The sequence below is a fragment of the Scyliorhinus torazame genome, chromosome 5 (assembly GCF_047496885.1).
Source record: "Scyliorhinus torazame isolate Kashiwa2021f chromosome 5, sScyTor2.1, whole genome shotgun sequence".
Classification (NCBI taxonomy): Eukaryota; Metazoa; Chordata; class Chondrichthyes; order Carcharhiniformes; family Scyliorhinidae; genus Scyliorhinus; species Scyliorhinus torazame.
Genome location: NC_092711.1, coordinates 765,229 through 781,298, shown reverse-complemented (window position 1 = coordinate 781,298; position 16,070 = coordinate 765,229). Strand labels below are relative to the sequence as shown.

At 59.2% G+C, this 16,070-nt stretch overlaps 1 protein-coding gene across 3 annotated transcripts in view; it reads left to right on the top strand.

Annotated features, from left to right (window-relative positions):
- The first annotated feature begins 196 nt into the window (after nucleotides 1-196).
- LOC140418131 (copine-6-like) overlaps nucleotides 197-16,070 on the top strand; it is a 581,759-nt gene continuing 565,885 nt past the window's right edge. Inside the window, exon 1 of one of the 3 annotated variants that reach the window (XM_072501545.1) lies at nucleotides 197-503. Coding sequence is in view for 1 of the 3 variants with exons in the window: in XM_072501543.1 (XP_072357644.1) it covers nucleotides 1,760-1,802 (43 nt within the window). In the remaining 2 variants the exon portion in view is untranslated. Of the gene's footprint in view, nucleotides 504-1,656; nucleotides 1,803-16,070 lie in introns of those variants that run through there. The other 2 variants (XM_072501544.1, XM_072501543.1) reach the window with 2 other exon arrangements.

Here is a 16,070-nt window from a genome sequence, read left to right as displayed (position 1 = left end):
AAGAGAGAGGGAGGGACAGAGAGAGAGAGAGAGAGAAAGAGAGAGAGGGACAGAGAGAGAGGGACAGAGAGTGAGAGAGAGAGGGACAGAGAGAGACAGAGACGGAGAGAGGGACAGAAAGAGAGGGAGGGACGGAGAGGGACAGAGAGGGAGCGGGCAGAGAGGGAGAGGGACGGAGAGAGGAGGGACAGAGAGAGAGGGAGGGACGGAGAGAGAGAGAGAAGGACAGAGAAAGACAGAGACGGAGAGGGGGACAGAGAGAGAGGGAGGGACGGAGAGAGGGAGGGACAGAGAGAGAGCGACAGAGAGGGAGCGGGGCAGAGAGGGAGAGGGACGGAGAGAGGGAGGGACAGAGAGAGAGGGAGAGCGGACAGAGAGCACAGGCTGATGTGACAGATATCTCAAACCTGCTGATAATTCTGTGTCTTTCTGAGATGCAGTAAGACATCGGGAAGATTAAAGCTGGGGATATTCTCCCAACGCCAGGAAGCAACGTGAAAAAGGTCAGTTCTGCCAATTGTCTATTTCGAGTAGCAATTTGGTCATTGTGTCCAGCAAGACTGCTGGCATTGAGGCAATGTTCACTTAATAATATCCCCGAGGCACATCAATGACTTGCTGCAGTCCCTCACTACCTCTCCGTCACACTCCCTCTCTCACTCCCTCTCTCTCACTATCTCTCCCTCTGACTACCTCTCCCTCACTATCTCTCTATCACACAACCTCTTCATCACCCCCTCTCTGTCTCTGTCCTCTCTCTCAGTGTCTCTCTCTCTCTCTGTCTCTCTCTCTCTGTCTCTCTCTCTCTCTGTCTCTCTCTCTCCGTCTCTCTCTGTGTGTGTCTCTCTCTCTGTGTCTCTCTGCGTCTCTCTCTCTCTCTCTCTGTCTCTCTTCCTCTCTCTGTGTCTCTCTCAGTCTCTCTCTCTCTGTCTCTCTGTCTCCCTCTCTCTGTCTCTCTCTCTGTCTCTCCGTCTCTCTCTCTCTCTCTGTCTCTATCTCTGTCTCTGTCTCTCTTTCTCTGTCTCTCTCTGTCTCTCTCTGTGTCTCTCTCTCTGTCTCTCTCTGTCCCCCTCTCTCTCTGTCTCTCTCTGTCTCTCTCTCTGTCCCCCTCTCTCTGTCTCTCTCTGTCTCTCTCTCTGCCTCTGTCTCTCTTTCTCTGTCTCTCTGCCTCTCTCTCTGTCTCTCTGTCTCTCTCTGTGTGCGTCTCTCTCTCTCTCTCTGTCTCTCTCTCTGTGTCTCTCTCTCTGTGTCTCTCTCCCTGTCTCTCTGTCTCTCTCTGTCCCCCTCTCTCTCTGTCTCTCTCTGTCTCTCTCTCTGTCCCCCTCTCTCTCTCTGTCTCTCTCTGCCTCTCTCTCTGTCTCTCTCTCTCTGTCTCTCTCTGTGTGTCTCTCTCTGTGTGTCTCTCTCTCTCTCTGTCTCTCTCTCTCTGTCTCTCTCTCTGCCTCTCTCTCTCTCTCTCTGTCTCTCTCTCTCTGTCTCTCTCTCTGTCTCTCTCTCTCTGTCTCTCTCTCTGCCTCTCTCTCTCTGTCTCTCTCTCTCTTTCTCTGTCTCTCTCTCTGTCCCTCTCTCCCTGTCTCTCACACACTCCCTCCCTTGGTCTGTGTGTATTGGAAGATAGCGGATTCTCAGCAGAGGTTGTAATTTGACAACCGAGAGCTGCGATTCGCTGTAAGGTGCCGAGAGGCGAAAGCTGCTTGAATTCCGCAGAATCATCGTGTTCGAGCTGAATCGCCGAAGAATCTGACTCGCGCTTCACAGCATGGGATCGTCAGCCTGCATCCCACCCTCCAGGAGAACTCTGGGTAAATGAGGGAGGGCGTGCCGCACTGTCAGAGGGTCAGTACTGAGGGAGTGCCGCACTGTCAGAGGCTCAGTACTGAGGGAGTGCCGCACTGTCAGAGGGTCAGTACTGAGGGAGTGCCGCACTGTCAGAGGGTCAGTACTGAGGGAGTGCCGCACTGTCAGAGGCTCAGTACTGAGGGAGTGCCGCACTGTCAGAGGGTCAGTACTGAGGGAGTGCCGCACTGTCAGAGGCTCAGTACTGAGGGAGTGCCGCACTGTCAGAGGGTCAGTACTGAGGGAGTGCCGCACTGTCAGAGGGTCAGTACTGAGGGAGTGCCGCACTGTCAGAGGGTCAGTACTGAGGGAGTGCCGCACTGTCAGAGGGTCAGTACTGAGGGAGTGCCGCACTGTCAGAGGGTCAGTACTGAGGGAGTGCCGCACTGTCAGAGGGTCAGTACTGAGGGAGCGCCGCACTGTCAGAGGGTCAGTACTGAGGGAGCGCCGCACTGTCAGAGGGTCAGTACTGAGGGAGTGCCGCACTGTCAGAGGGTCAGTACTGAGGGAGTGACGCACTGTCAGAGGGTCAGTACTGAGGGAGCGCCGCACTGTCAGAGGGTCAGTACTGAGGGAGTGCCTCACTGTCAGAGGGTCAGTACTGAGGGAGTGCCGCACTGTCAGAGGGTCAGTACTGAGGGAGTGCCGCACTGTCAGAGGGTCAGTACTGAGGGAGTGCCGCACTGTCAGAGGGTCAGTACTGATGGAGTGCTGCACTGTCAGAGGGTCAGTACTGAGGGAGTGCCACACTGTCAGAGGGTCAGTACTGAGGGAGCGGCGCACTGTCAGAGGGTCAGTACTGAGGGAGTGCCCCACTGTCAGAGGGTCAGTACTGAGGGAGCGCCGCACTGTCAGAGTGTCTGTACTGAGGGAGTGCCGCACTGTCAGAGGGTCAGTACTGAGGGAGTGCTGCACTGTCAGAGGGTCAGCACTGAGGGGGTGCTGCACTGTCAGAGGGTCAGTACTGAGGGAGCGCTGCACTGTCAGAGGGTCAGCACTGAGGGAGTCCTGCACTGTCAGAGGGTCCGTACTTAGGGAGTGCAGCACTGTCAGAGGGTCAGTACTGTGGGAGTGCCGCACTGTCAGAGGGTCAGTACTGAGGGAGTGCCGCACTGTCAGAGGGTCAGCACTGAGGGAGTGTCGCACAGTCAGAGGGTAAGTACTGAGGGAGTGCTGCACTGTCAGAGGGTCAGTACTGAGGGAGTGTCGCACTGTCAGAGGGTCAGTACTGAGGGAGTGCCGCACTGTCAGTGGGTCAGTACTGAGGGAGTGCCGCACTGTCAGAGGGACAGTACTGAGGGAGTGCTGCACTGTCAGAGGGTCAGTACTGAGGGAGTGCCGCACTGTCAGAGGGTCAGTACTGAGGGAGTGCCGCACTGTCAGAGGGTCAGTACTGAGGGAGTGCCGCACTGTCAGAGGGTCAGTACTGGGGGAGTGCTGCACTGTCAGAGGGTCAGTACTGAGGGAGTGCCGCACTGTCAGAGGGTCAGTACTGAGGGAGCGCCGCACTGTCAGAGTGTCTGTACTGAGGGAGTGCCGCACTGTCAGAGGGTCAGTACTGAGGGAGTGCTGCACTGTCAGAGGGTCAGCACTGAGGGGGTGCTGCACTGTCAGAGGGTCAGTACTGAGGGAGCGCTGCACTGTCAGAGGGTCAGCACTGAGGGAGTCCTGCACTGTCAGAGGGTCCGTACTTAGGGAGTGCAGCACTGTCAGAGGGTCAGTACTGAGGGAGTGCCGCACTGTCAGAGGGTCAGTACTGAGGGAGTGTCGCACAGTCAGAGGGTCAGTACTGAGGGAGTGCTGCACTGTCAGAGGGTCAGTACTGAGGGAGTGTCGCACTGTCAGAGGGTCAGTACTGAGGGAGTGCCGCACTGTCAGTGGGTCAGTACTGAGGGAGTGCCGCACTGTCAGAGGGTCAGTACTGAGGGAGTGCCGCACTGTCAGAGGGTCAGTACTGAGGGAGCGCCGCACTGTCAGAGGGTCAGTACTGAGGGAGCGCCGCACTGTCAGAAGGTCAGTACTGAGGGAGCGCCGCACTGTCAGAGGGTCAGTACTGAGGGAGTGCCGCACTGTCAGAGGGTCAGTACTAAGGGAGCGCTGCACTGTCAGAGGGTCAGTACTGAGGGAGCGCTGCACTGTCAGAGGGTCAGTACTGAGGGAATGCTGCCCTGTCAGAGGGTCAGTGCTGAGGGAATGCTGCACTGTCAGAGGGTCAGTACTGAGGGAGTGCCGCACTGTCAGAGGGTCAGTACTGAGGGAGTGCTGCACTGTCAGAGGGTCAGTACTGAGGGAATGCTGCACTGTCAGAGGGTCAGTACTGAGGGAGTGCCGCACTGTCAGCGGGTCAGTGCTGAGCGAGTGCCGCACTGTCAGAGGGTCAGTACTGAGGGAGTGCCGCACTGTCAGTGGGCCAGTACTGAGGGAATGCCGCACTGTCAGAGGGTCAGTACTGAGGGAGTGCTGCACTGTCAGAGCGTCAGTACTGAGGGAGCGGCGCACTGTCAGAGGGTCAGTACTGAGGGAGTGCCGCACTGTCAGAGGGTCAGTACTGAGGGAGCGGCGCACTGTCAGAGGGTCAGTACTGAGGGAGTGCCGCACTGTCAGAGGGTCAGTACTGAGGGAGTGCCCCACTGTCAGAGGGTCAGTACTGAGGGAGTGCCGCACTGTCAGAGGGTCAGTACTGAGGGAGTGCCGCACTGTCAGAGGGTCAGTACTCAGGGAGCGCTGCACTGACAGAGGGTCAGTACTGAGGGAGTGCCGCACTGTCAGAGGGTCAGTACTGAGGGAGTGCCGCACTGTCAGAGGGTCAGTACTGAGGGAGCGCCGCACTGTCAGAGGGTCAGTACTGAGGGAGTGCCGCACTGTCAGAGGGTCAGTACTGAGGGAGTGCCGCACTGTCAGAGGGTCAGCACTGGGGGAGTGCCGCACTGTCAGAGGGTCAGTACTGAGGGAGTGCCGCACTGTCAGAGGGACAGTACTGAGGGAGTGCTGCACTGTCAGAGGGTCTGTACTGAGGGAGTGCCGCACTGTCAGAGGGTCAGTACTGAGGGAGCGCCGCACTGTCAGAGTGTCTGTACTGAGGGAGTGCTGCACTGTCAGAGGGTCAGTACTGGGGGAGTGCTGCACTGTCAGAGGGTCAGTACTGAGGGAGTGCCGCACTGTCAGAGGGTCAGTACTGAGGGAGTGCTGCACTGTCCGAGGGTCAGTGCTGAGGGAGTGCCGCACTGTCAGAGGGTCAGTACTGAGGGAGTGCCGCACTGTCAGAGGGTCAGTACTGAGGGAGCGCTGCACTGTCAGAGGGTCCGTACTTAGGGAGTGCAGCACTGTCAGAGGGTCAGTACTGAGGGAGTGCCGCACTGTCAGAGGGTCAGTTCTGAGGGAGGGCCGCACTGCTAGAGGGTCAGTACTGAGGGAGTGCCGCACTGTCAGGGGGTCAGTACAGAGGGAGTGCTGCACTGTCAGAGGGTCAGTACTGAGGGGGTGTCGCACTGTCAGAGGGTCAGTACTGAGCGAGTGCTGCACTGTCAGAGGGTCAGTACTGAGGGAGTGTCGCACTGTTAGAGGGTCTGTACTGAGGGAGTGCTGCACTGTCAGAGGGTCAGTACTGAGCGAGTGCTGCACTGTCAGAGGGTCAGTACTGAGGGAGTGCCGCACTGTCAGAGTGTCATTACTGAGGGTGTGCTGCACTGTCAGAGGGTCAGTACTGAGGGAGTGCCGCACTGTCAGAGGGTCAGTACTGAGGGAGTGCCGCACTGTCAGAGGGTCAGTACTGAGGGAGTGCCGCACTGTCAGAGGGTCAGCACTTAGGGAGTGCCGCACTGTCAGAGGGTCAGTACTGAGGGAGTGCCGCACTGTCAGAGGGTCAGTACTGAGGGAATGCCGCACTGTCAGAGGGTCAGTACTGAGGGAGTGCCGCACTGTCAGAGGGTCAGTACTGAGGGAGCGCCGCACTGTCAGAGGGTCAGTACTGAGGGAGTGCCGCACTGTCAGAGGGTCAGTACTGAGGGTGTGCCGCACTGTCAGAGGGTCAGTACTGAGGGAGCGCCGCACTGTCAGAGGGTCAGTACTGAGGTAGTGCCGCACTGTCAGAGGGTCAGTACTGAGGGAGTGCTGCACTGTCAGAGGTTCAGTACTGAGCGAATGCTGCACTGTCAGAGGTTCAGTACTGAGGGAGTGACGCACTGTCAGAGGGTCAGTACTGAGGGAGCGCTGCACTGTCAGAGGGTCAGTACTGAGTGTGTGCCGCACTGTCAGAGGGTCAGTACTGAGGGAGCGCCGCACTGTCAGAGGGTCAGTACTGAGGTAGTGCCACACTGTCAGAGGGTCAGTACTGAGGGAGTGCCGCACTGTCAGAGGGTCAGTACTGAGGGAGCACCGCACTGTCAGAGGGTCAGTACTGAGGGAGTGCCGCACTGTCAGAAGGTCAGTACTGAGGGAGTGCTGCACTGTCAGAGGTTCAGTACTGAGCGAATGCTGCACTGTCAGAGGTTCAGTACTGAGGGAGTGACGCACTGTCAGAGGGTCAGTACTGTGGGAGTGCCGCTCTGTCAGAGGGTCAGTACTGAGGGAGTGACGCACTGTCAGAGGGTCAGTACTGAGGAAGCGCCGCACTGTCAGAGGGTCAGTACTGAGGGAGTGCTGCACTGTCAAAGGGTCAGTACTGAGGGAGTGCCGCACTGTCAGAGGGTCAGTACTGAGTGAGTGCTGCACTGTCAGAGGGTCAGTACTGAGGGAGTGCCGCACTGTCAGAGGGTCAGCACTTAGGGAGTGCCGCACTGTCAGAGGGTCAGTACTGAGGGAGTGCCACACTGTCAGAGGGTCAGTACTGAGGTAGCGCTGCACTGTCAGAGGGTCAGTACTGAGGGAGTGCTGCACTGTCAAAGGGTCAGTACTGAGGGAGTGCCGCACTGTCAGAGGGTCAGTACTGAGGGAGCGCCGCACTGTCAGAGGGTCAGTACTGAGGGAGTGCTGCACTGTCAAAGGGTCAGTACTGAGGGAGTGCCGCATTGTCAGAGGGTCAGTACTGAGGGAGCGCCGCACTGTCAGAGGGTCAGTACTGAGGGAGTGCCGCACTGTCAGAGGGTCAGTACTGAGGGAGCACCGCACTGTCAGATGGTCAGTACTGAGGGAGCGCCGCACTGTCAGAGGGTCAGTACTGAGGGAGCGCCGCACTGTCAGAGGGTCAGTACTGAGGGAGTGCCGCACTGTCAGAGGGTCAGTACTGAGGGAGAGCCGCACTGTCAGAGGGTCAGTACTGAGGGAGTGCCGCACTGTCAGAGGGTCAGTACTGAGCGAGTGCTGCACTGTCAGAGGGTCAGTACTGAGGGAGCGCCGTACTGTCAGAGGGTCAGTACTGAGGGAGTGCCGCACTGTCAGTGGATCAGTGCTGAGCGAGTGCTGCACTGTCAGAGGGTCAGTACTGAGGGAGGGCCGCACTGTCAGAGGGTCAGTGCTGAGGGAGTGCCGCACTGTCAGAGTGTCAGTACTGAGGGAGTGCCGCACTGTCAGAGGGTCAGTGCTGAGGGAGTGCCGCACTGTCAGAGGGTCAGTACTGAGGGAGTGCCGCACTGTCAGAGGGTCAGTACTGAGGGAGTGCCGCACTGTCAGAGGGTCAGTACTGAGGGAGTGCCGCACTGTCAGAGGGTCAGTACTGTGGGAGTGCTGCACTGTCAGAGGGTCAGTACTGAGGGAGTGCCGCACTGTCAGAGGGTCAGTACTGAGGGAGTGCTGCACTGTCAGAGGGTCAGTGCTGAGGGAGCCCCGCCCTGTCAGAGGTTCAGTACTGAGGGAATGCTGCACTGTCAGAGGGTCAGTACTGAGGGAGTGCCGCCCTGTCAGAGGGTCAGTACTGAGGGAGTGCCGCACTGTCAGAGGGTCAGTACTGTGGGTGTGCCGCACTGTCAGAGGGTCAGTACTGAGGGAGTGCCGCACTGTCAGAGGGTCAGTACTGAGGGAGTGCTGCACTGTCAGAGGGTCAGTACTGAGGGAGCGCCGCACTGTCCGAGGGTCAGTACTGAGGGAGTACCGCACTGTCAGAGGGTCAGTGCTGAGGGAGTGCCGCACTGTCAGAGGGTCAGTACTGAGGGAGTGCTGCACTGTCAGAGGGTCAGTACTGAGGGAGCGCCGCACTGTCAGAGGGTCAGTACTGCGGGAGTGCCGCACTGTCAGAGGGTCAGCACTGAGGGAGTGCTGCACTGTCAGAGGGTCAGTACTGAGGGAGTGCCGCACTGTCAGAGGGTCAGTACTGAGGGAGTGCCGCCCTGTAAGAGGGTCAGTACTGAGGGAGAGCTGCACTGTCAGAGGGTCAGTACTGAGGGAGTGCCGCACTGTCAGAGGGTCAGTACTGAGGTAGTGCCGCACTGTCAGAGGGTCAGTACTGAGGGAGTGACGCACTGTCAGAGGGTCAGTACTGAGGGAGTGCCGCACTGTCAGAGGGTCAGTACTGAGGGAGTGCCGCACTGTCAGAGGGTCAGTACTGAGGGAATGCCGCACTGTCAGAGGGTCAGTACTGAGGGAGCGCTGCACTGTCAGAGGGTCAGTACTGAGGGAGTGCCGCACTGTCAGAGGGTCAGTACAGAGGGAGCGCTGCACTGTCAGAGGGTCAGTACTGAGGGATGCCGCACTGTCAGAGGGTCAGTACTGAGGGAGTGCTGCACTGTCAGAGGGTCAGTACTGAGGGAGTGCCGCACTGTCTGAGGGTCAGTACTGAGCGAGTGCCGCACTGTCAGAGGGTCAGTACTGAGGGAGTGCCGCACTGTCAGAGGGTCAGTATTGTGGGAGTGTTGCACTGTCAGAGGGCCAGTACTGAGGGAGTGCTGCACTGTGAGAGGGTCAGTACTGAGGGAGTGCCGCACTGTCAGAGGGTCAGTACTGAGGGAGTGCTGCACTGTCAGAGGGTCAGTACTGAGGGAGTGCCGCACTGTCAGAGAGTCAGTACTGAGGGAGTGCCGCACTGTGAGAGGGTCGGTACCGAGAAGTGCTGCACTGTCAGAGGATCAGTACTGAGGGAGTGCCGCACTGTCAGAGGGTCAGGACTGAGCGAGTGCTTCACTGTCAGAGGGACAGTACTGAGGGACTGTCGCACTGTCAGAGGGTCAGTACTGAGGGAGTGCCGCACTGTCAGAGGGTCAGTACTGAGGGCGTGCCGCACTGTCAGAGGGTCAGTACTAACGGAGTTCCTCACTGTCAGAGGATCAGTACTGAGGGAGTGTTGCACTGTCAGAGGTTCAGTACTGAGGGGTTGCCGCACTGTCAGAGGGTCAGTACTGAGGGAGCGCCGGACTGTCAGAGGGTCAGTACTGAGGGAGCGCCGCACTGTCAGATGGTCAGTACTGAGGGAGCGCCGCACTATCCGAGGGTCAGTACTGAGGGAGCGCCGCACTGTCAGAGAGTCCGTACTGAGGGAGTGCCGCACTATCAGAGGGTCAGTACAGAGGGAGTGCCGCACGGTCAGAGGGTCAGTACTGAGGGAGCGCCACACTGTCAGAGGGTCAATACTGAGGGAGTGCAGCACTGTCAGAGGGTCAGTACTGTGGGAGTGCCGCACTGTCAGTGGGCCAGTACTGCTGGAGTGCCGCACTGTCAGCGAGTCAGTACTGAGGGTGCGCCGCACTGTCAGAGGGTCAGTTCTGAGGGAGTGTCGCACTGTCAGAGGGTCAGTACTGAGTGAGTGCCGCACTGTCAGAGGGTCAGTACTGAGCGAGTGCTGCACTGTCAGAGGGTCAGTGCTGAGGGAGTGCCGCACTGTCAGAGGGTCAGTCCTGAGGGAGTGCCGCACTGTCCGATGGTCAGTACTGAGGGAGTGCCGCACTGTCAGAGGGTCAGTGCTGAGCGACTGCTGCACTGTCAGAGGGTCAGTACTGAGGGAGTGCCGCACTGTCAGAGGGTCAGTGCTGAGCGAGTGCTGCACTGTCAGAGGGCCAGTACTGAGGGCGCCCCGCCCTGTCAGAGGGTCAGTACTGAGGGAGTGCCGCACTGTCAGTGAGTCAGTACTGAGGGAGTGCCGCACTGTGAGAGGGTCAGTACTGAGGGAGTGCCGCACTGTCAGAGGGTCAGTACTGAGGGAGGGCCGCACTGTCAGAGGGTCAGTACTGAGGGAGTGCTGCACTGTCAGAGGGTCAGTACTGAGGGAGTGTCGCACTGTCAGAGGGTCAGTACTGAGGGAGTGCCGCACTGTCAGAGGGTCAGTACTGAGGGAGTGTCGCACTGTCAGAGGGTCAGTACTGAGGGAGTGCCGCACTGTCAGAGGGTCAGTACTGAGGGAGTGCTGCACTGTCAGAGGGTCAGTACTGAGGGAGTGCCGCACTGTCAGAGGGTCAGTACTGAGGGAGCGCCGTACTGTCAGAGGGTCAGTACTGAGGGAGTGCCGCACTGTCAGTGGATCAGTGCTGAGCGAGTGCTGCACTGTCAGAGGGTCAGTACTGAGGGAGGGCCGCACTGTCAGAGGGTCAGTGCTGAGGGAGTGCCGCACTGTCAGAGTGTCAGTACTGAGGGAGTGCCGCACTGTCAGAGGGTCAGTGCTGAGGGAGTGCCGCACTGTCAGAGGGTCAGTACTGAGGGAGTGCCGCACTGTCAGAGGGTCAGTACTGAGGGAGTGCCGCACTGTCAGAGGGTCAGTACTGAGGGAGTGCCGCACTGTCAGAGGGTCAGTACTGTGGGAGTGCTGCACTGTCAGAGGGTCAGTACTGAGGGAGTGCCGCACTGTCAGCGGGTCAGTACTGAGGGAGTGCTGCACTGTCAGAAGGTCAGTGCTGAGGGAGCCCCGCCCTGTCAGAGGGTCAGTACTGAGGGAATGCTGCACTGTCAGAGGGTCAGTACTGAGGGAGTGCCGCCCTGTCAGAGGGTCAGTACTGAGGGAGTGCCGCACTGTCAGAGGGTCAGTACTGTGGGTGTGCCGCACTGTCAGAGGGTCAGTACTGAGGGAGTGCCGCACTGTCAGAGGGTCAGTACTGAGGGAGTGCTGCACTGTCAGAGGGTCAGTACTGAGGGAGCGCCGCACTGTCCGAGGGTCAGTACTGAGGGAGTACCGCACTGTCAGAGGGTCAGTGCTGAGGGAGTGCCGCACTGTCAGAGGGTCAGTACTGAGGGAGTGCTGCACTGTCAGAGGGTCAGTACTGAGGGAGCGCCGCACTGTCAGAGGGTCAGTACTGCGGGAGTGCCGCACTGTCAGAGGGTCAGCACTGAGGGAGTGCTGCACTGTCAGAGGGTCAGTACTGAGGGAGTGCCGCACTGTCAGAGGGTCAGTACTGAGGGAGTGCCGCCCTGTAAGAGCGTCAGTACTGAGGGAGAGCTGCACTGTCAGAGGGTCAGTACTGAGGGAGTGCCGCACTGTCAGAGGGTCAGTACTGAGGTAGTGCCGCACTGTCAGAGGGTCAGTACTGAGGGAGTGACGCACTGTCAGAGGGTCAGTACTGAGGGAGTGCCGCACTGTCAGAGGGTCAGTACTGAGGGAGTGCCGCACTGTCAGAGGGTCAGTACTGAGGGAATGCCGCACTGTCAGAGGGTCAGTACTGAGGGAGCGCTGCACTGTCAGAGGGTCAGTACTGAGGGAGTGCCGCACTGTCAGAGGGTCAGTACAGAGGGAGCGCTGCACTGTCAGAGGGTCAGTACTGAGGGATGCCGCACTGTCAGAGGGTCAGTACTGAGGGAGTGCTGCACTGTCAGAGGGTCAGTACTGAGGGAGTGCCGCACTGTCTGAGGGTCAGTACTGAGCGAGTGCCGCACTGTCAGAGGGTCAGTACTGAGGGAGTGCCGCACTGTCAGAGGGTCAGTATTGTGGGAGTGTTGCACTGTCAGAGGGCCAGTACTGAGGGAGTGCTGCACTGTGAGAGGGTCAGTACTGAGGGAGTGCCGCACTGTGAGAGGGTCGGTACCGAGGAAGTGCTGCACTGTCAGAGGATCAGTACTGAGGGAGTGCCGCACTGTCAGAGGGTCAGGACTGAGCGAGTGCTTCACTGTCAGAGGTTCAGTACTGAGGGGTTGCCGCACTGTCAGAGGGTCAGTACTGAGGGAGCGCCGGACTGTCAGAGGGTCAGTACTGAGGGAGCGCCGCACTGTCAGATGGTCAGTACTGAGCGAGCGCCGCACTGTCAGAGCGTCAGTACTGAGGGAGTGCTGCTCTGTCAGAGGGTCAGTACTGAGGGAGCGCCGCACTATCCGAGGGTCAGTACTGAGGGAGCGCCGCACTGTCAGAGAGTCCGTACTGAGGGAGTGCCGCACTGTCAGAGGGTCAGTACAGAGGGAGTGCCGCACGGTCAGAGGGTCAGTACTGAGGGAGCGCCACACTGTCAGAGGGTCAATACTGAGGGAGTGCAGCACTGTCAGAGGGTCAGTACTGTGGGAGTGCCGCACTGTCAGTGGGCCAGTACTGCTGGAGTGCCGCACTGTCAGCGAGTCAGTACTGAGGGAGCGCCGCACTGTCAGAGGGTCAGTTCTGAGGGAGTGTCGCACTGTCAGAGGGTCAGTACTGAGTGAGTGCCGCACTGTCAGAGGGTCAGTACTGAGCGAGTGCTGCACTGTCAGAGGGTCAGTGCTGAGGGAGTGCCGCACTGTCAGAGGGTCAGTCCTGAGGGAGTGCCGCACTGTCCGATGGTCAGTACTGAGGGAGTGCCGCATTGACATAGGGTCAGTACTGAGGGAGTGCTGCACTGTCAGAGGGTCAGTACTGAGGGAGTGCTGCCCTGTCAGAGGGTCAGTACTGAGGGAGTGCCGCATTGTCATCGGGTCAGTCCTGAGGGAGTGCTGCACTGTCAGAGGGTCAGTACTGAGGGAGTGCTGCACTGTCAGAGGGTCAGTACTGAGGGAGTGACGCACTGTCAGAGGGTCAGCACTGAGGGAGTGCCGCACTGTCAGAGGGTCAGTACTGAGGGAGTGTCGCACTGTTAGAGGGTCAGTACTGAGTGAGTGCCGCACTGTCAGAGGGTCAGTACTGAGCGAGTGCTGCACTGTCAGAGGGTCAGTACTGAGCGAGTGCCGCACTGTCAGAGGGTCAGTACTGAGGGAGTGCCGCACTGTCAGAGGGTCAGTACTGAGGGAGTGCCGCATTGTCAGCGGGTCAGTACTGAGGGAGTGCCGCACTGACAGAGGATCAGGACTGAGGGAGTGCCGCACTGTCAGAGGGTCAGTACTGAGGGAGTGCTGCACTGTCAGAGGGTCAGTACTGAGGGAGTGCTGCACTGTCAGAGGGTCAGTACTGAGGGTGTGCCGCACTGTCAGAGGGTCAGTACTGAGGGAGTGCCGCACTGTCAGAGGGTCAGTACTGAAGGTGTGCCGCACTGTCAGAGGGTCAGTACTGAGGGAGCGCCGCACTGTCAGGGGGTCAGTACTGAGGGAGTGCCGCACTGTCAGAGGGTCAGTACTGAGGGAGTGCCGCACTGTCAGAGGGTCAGTGCTGAGCGACTGCTGCACTGTCAGAGGGTCAGTACTGAGGGAGTGCCGCACTGTCAGAGGGTCAGTGCTGAGCGAGTGCTGCACTGTCAGAGGGTCAGTACTGAGGGAGTGCTGCACTGTTAGAGGGTCAGTGCTTAGGGAGTGCCGCACTGTCAGAGGGCCAGTACTGAGGGCGCCCCGCCCTGTCAGAGGGTCAGTACTGAGGGAGTGCCGCACTGTCAGTGAGTCAGTACTGAGGGAGTGCCGCACTGTGAGAGTGTCAGTACTGAGGGAGTGCCGCACTGTCAGAGGGTCAGTACTGAGGGAGGGCCGCACTGTCAGAGGGTCAGTACTGAGGGAGTGCTGCACTGTCAGAGGGTCAGTACTGAGGGAGTGTCGCACTGTCAGAGGGTCAGTACTGAGGGAGTGCCGCACTGTCAGAGGGTCAGTACTGAGGGAGTGTCGCACTGTCAGAGGGTCAGTACTGAGGGAGTGCCGCACTGTCAGAGGGTCAGTACTGAGGGAGTGCTGCACTGTCAGAGGGTCAGTACTGAGGGAGTGCCGCACTGTCAGAGGGTCAGTACTAAGGGAGTTCCTCACTGTCAGAGAATCAGTACTGAGGGAGTGCTGCACTGTCAGAGGTTCAGTACTGAGGGGTTGCCGCACTGTCAGAGGGTCAGTACTGAGGGAGCACCGGACTGTCAGAGGGTCAGTACTGAGGGAGCGCCGCACTGTCAGAGGGTCAGTACTGAGGGAGTGCTGCTCTGGCAGAGGGTCAGTACTGAGGGAGCGCCGCACTATCCGAGGGTCAGTACTGAGGGAGCGCCGCACTGTCAGAGAGTCAGTACAGAGGGAGTGCCGCACGGTCAGAGGGTCAGTACTGAGGGAGTGCCACACTGTCAGAGGGTCAGTACTGAGGGAGTGCCGCACTGTCAGAGGGTCAGTACTGAGGGAGTGCCGCACTGTCAGAGGGTCAGTACTGAGGGAGTGCAGCACTGTCAGAGGGTCAGTACTGTGGGAGTGCCGCACTGTCAGTGGGACAGTACTGCTGGAGTGCCGCACTGTCAGCGAGTCAGTACTGAGGGAGCGCCGCACTGTCAGAGGGTCAGTTCTGAGGGAGTGTCGCACTGTCAGAGAGTCAGTACTGAGGGACTGCCGCACTGTCAGATGGTCAGTACTGAGGGAGTGCCGCATTGTCAGAGGGTCAGTACTGAGGGACTGCCGCACTGTCAGATGGTCAGTACTGAGGGAGTGTCGCACTGTTAGAGGGTCAGTACTGAGTGAGTGCCGCACTGTCAGAGGGTCAGTACTGAGCGAGTGCTGCACTGTCAGAGGGTCAGTACTGATGGAGTGCCGCACTGTCAGAGGGTCAGTACTGAGGGAGTGCCGCATTGTCAGAGGGTCAGTACTGAGGGAGTGCCGCACTGTCAGAGGATCAGTACTGAGGGAGTGCCGCACTGTCAGAGGGTCAGTACTGAGGGAGTGCTGTACTGTCAGAGGGTCAGTACTGAGGGAGTGCTGCACTGTCAGATGGTCAGTACTGAGGGTGTGCCGCACTGTCAGAGGGTCAGTACTGAGGGAGTGCCGCACTGTCAGAGGGTCAGTACTGAGGGAGCGCCGCACTGTCAGGGGGTCAGTACTGAGGGAGTGCCGCACTGTCAGCGGGTCAGTGCTGAGCGAGTGCTGCACTGTCAGAGGGTCAGTACTGAGGGCGCCCCGCCCTGTCAGAGGGTCAGTACTGAGGGAGTGCCGCACTGTCAGAGGGTCAGTACTGAGGGAGCGCCGCACTGTCAGTGGGTCAGTACTGAGGGGTTGCCGCACTGTCAGAGGGTCAGTACTGAGCGAGCACCGGACTGTCAGAGGGTCAGTACTGAGGGAGCGCCGCACTGTCAGAGGGTCAGTACTGAGGGAGTGCTGCTCTGTCAGAGGGTCAATACTGAGGGAGCGCCGCACTATCCGAGGGTCAGTACTGAGGGAGCGCCGCACTGTCAGAGAGTCAGTACAGAGGGAGTGCCGCACGGTCAGAGGGTCAGTACTGAGGGAGCGCCACACTGTCAGAGGGTCAGTACTGAGGGAGTGCCGCACTGTCAGAGGGTCAGTACTGAGGGAGTGCCGCACTGTCAGAGGGTCAATACTGAGGGAGTGCAGCACTGTCAGAGGGTCAGTACTGTGGGAGTGCCGCACTGTCAGTGGGTCAGTACTGCTGGAGTGCCGCACTGTCAGCGAGTCAGTACTGAGGGAGCGCCGCACTGTCAGAGGGTCAGTACTGAGGGAGTGCTGCACTGTCAGAGGGTCAGTACTGAGGGAGCGCCGCACTGTCCGAGGGTCAGTACTGAGGGAGTACCGCACTGTCAGAGGGTCAGTGCTGAGGGAGTGCCGCACTGTCAGAGGGTCAGTACTGAGGGAGTGCCGCACTGTCAGAGGGTCAGTACTGAGGGAGTGACGCACTGTCAGAGGGTCAGTACTGAGGGAGTGCCGCACTGTCAGAGGGTCAGTACTGAGGGAGTGCCGCACTGTCAGAGGGTCAGTACTGAGGGAATGCCGCACTGTCAGAGGGTCAGTACTGAGGGAGCGCTGCACTGTCAGAGGGTCAGTACTGAGGGAGTGCCGCACTGTCAGAGGGTCAGTACAGAGGGAGCGCTGCACTGTCAGAGGGTCAGTACTGAGGGATGCCGCACTGTCAGAGGGTCAGTACTGAGGGAGTGCTGCACTGTCAGAGGGTCAGTACTGAGGGAGTGCCGCACTGTCTGAGGGTCAGTACTGAGGGAGTGCCGCACTGTCAGAGGGTCAGTATTGTGGGAGTGTTGCACTGTCAGAGGGCCAGTACTGAGGGAGTGCTGCACTGTGAGAGGGTCAGTACTGAGGGA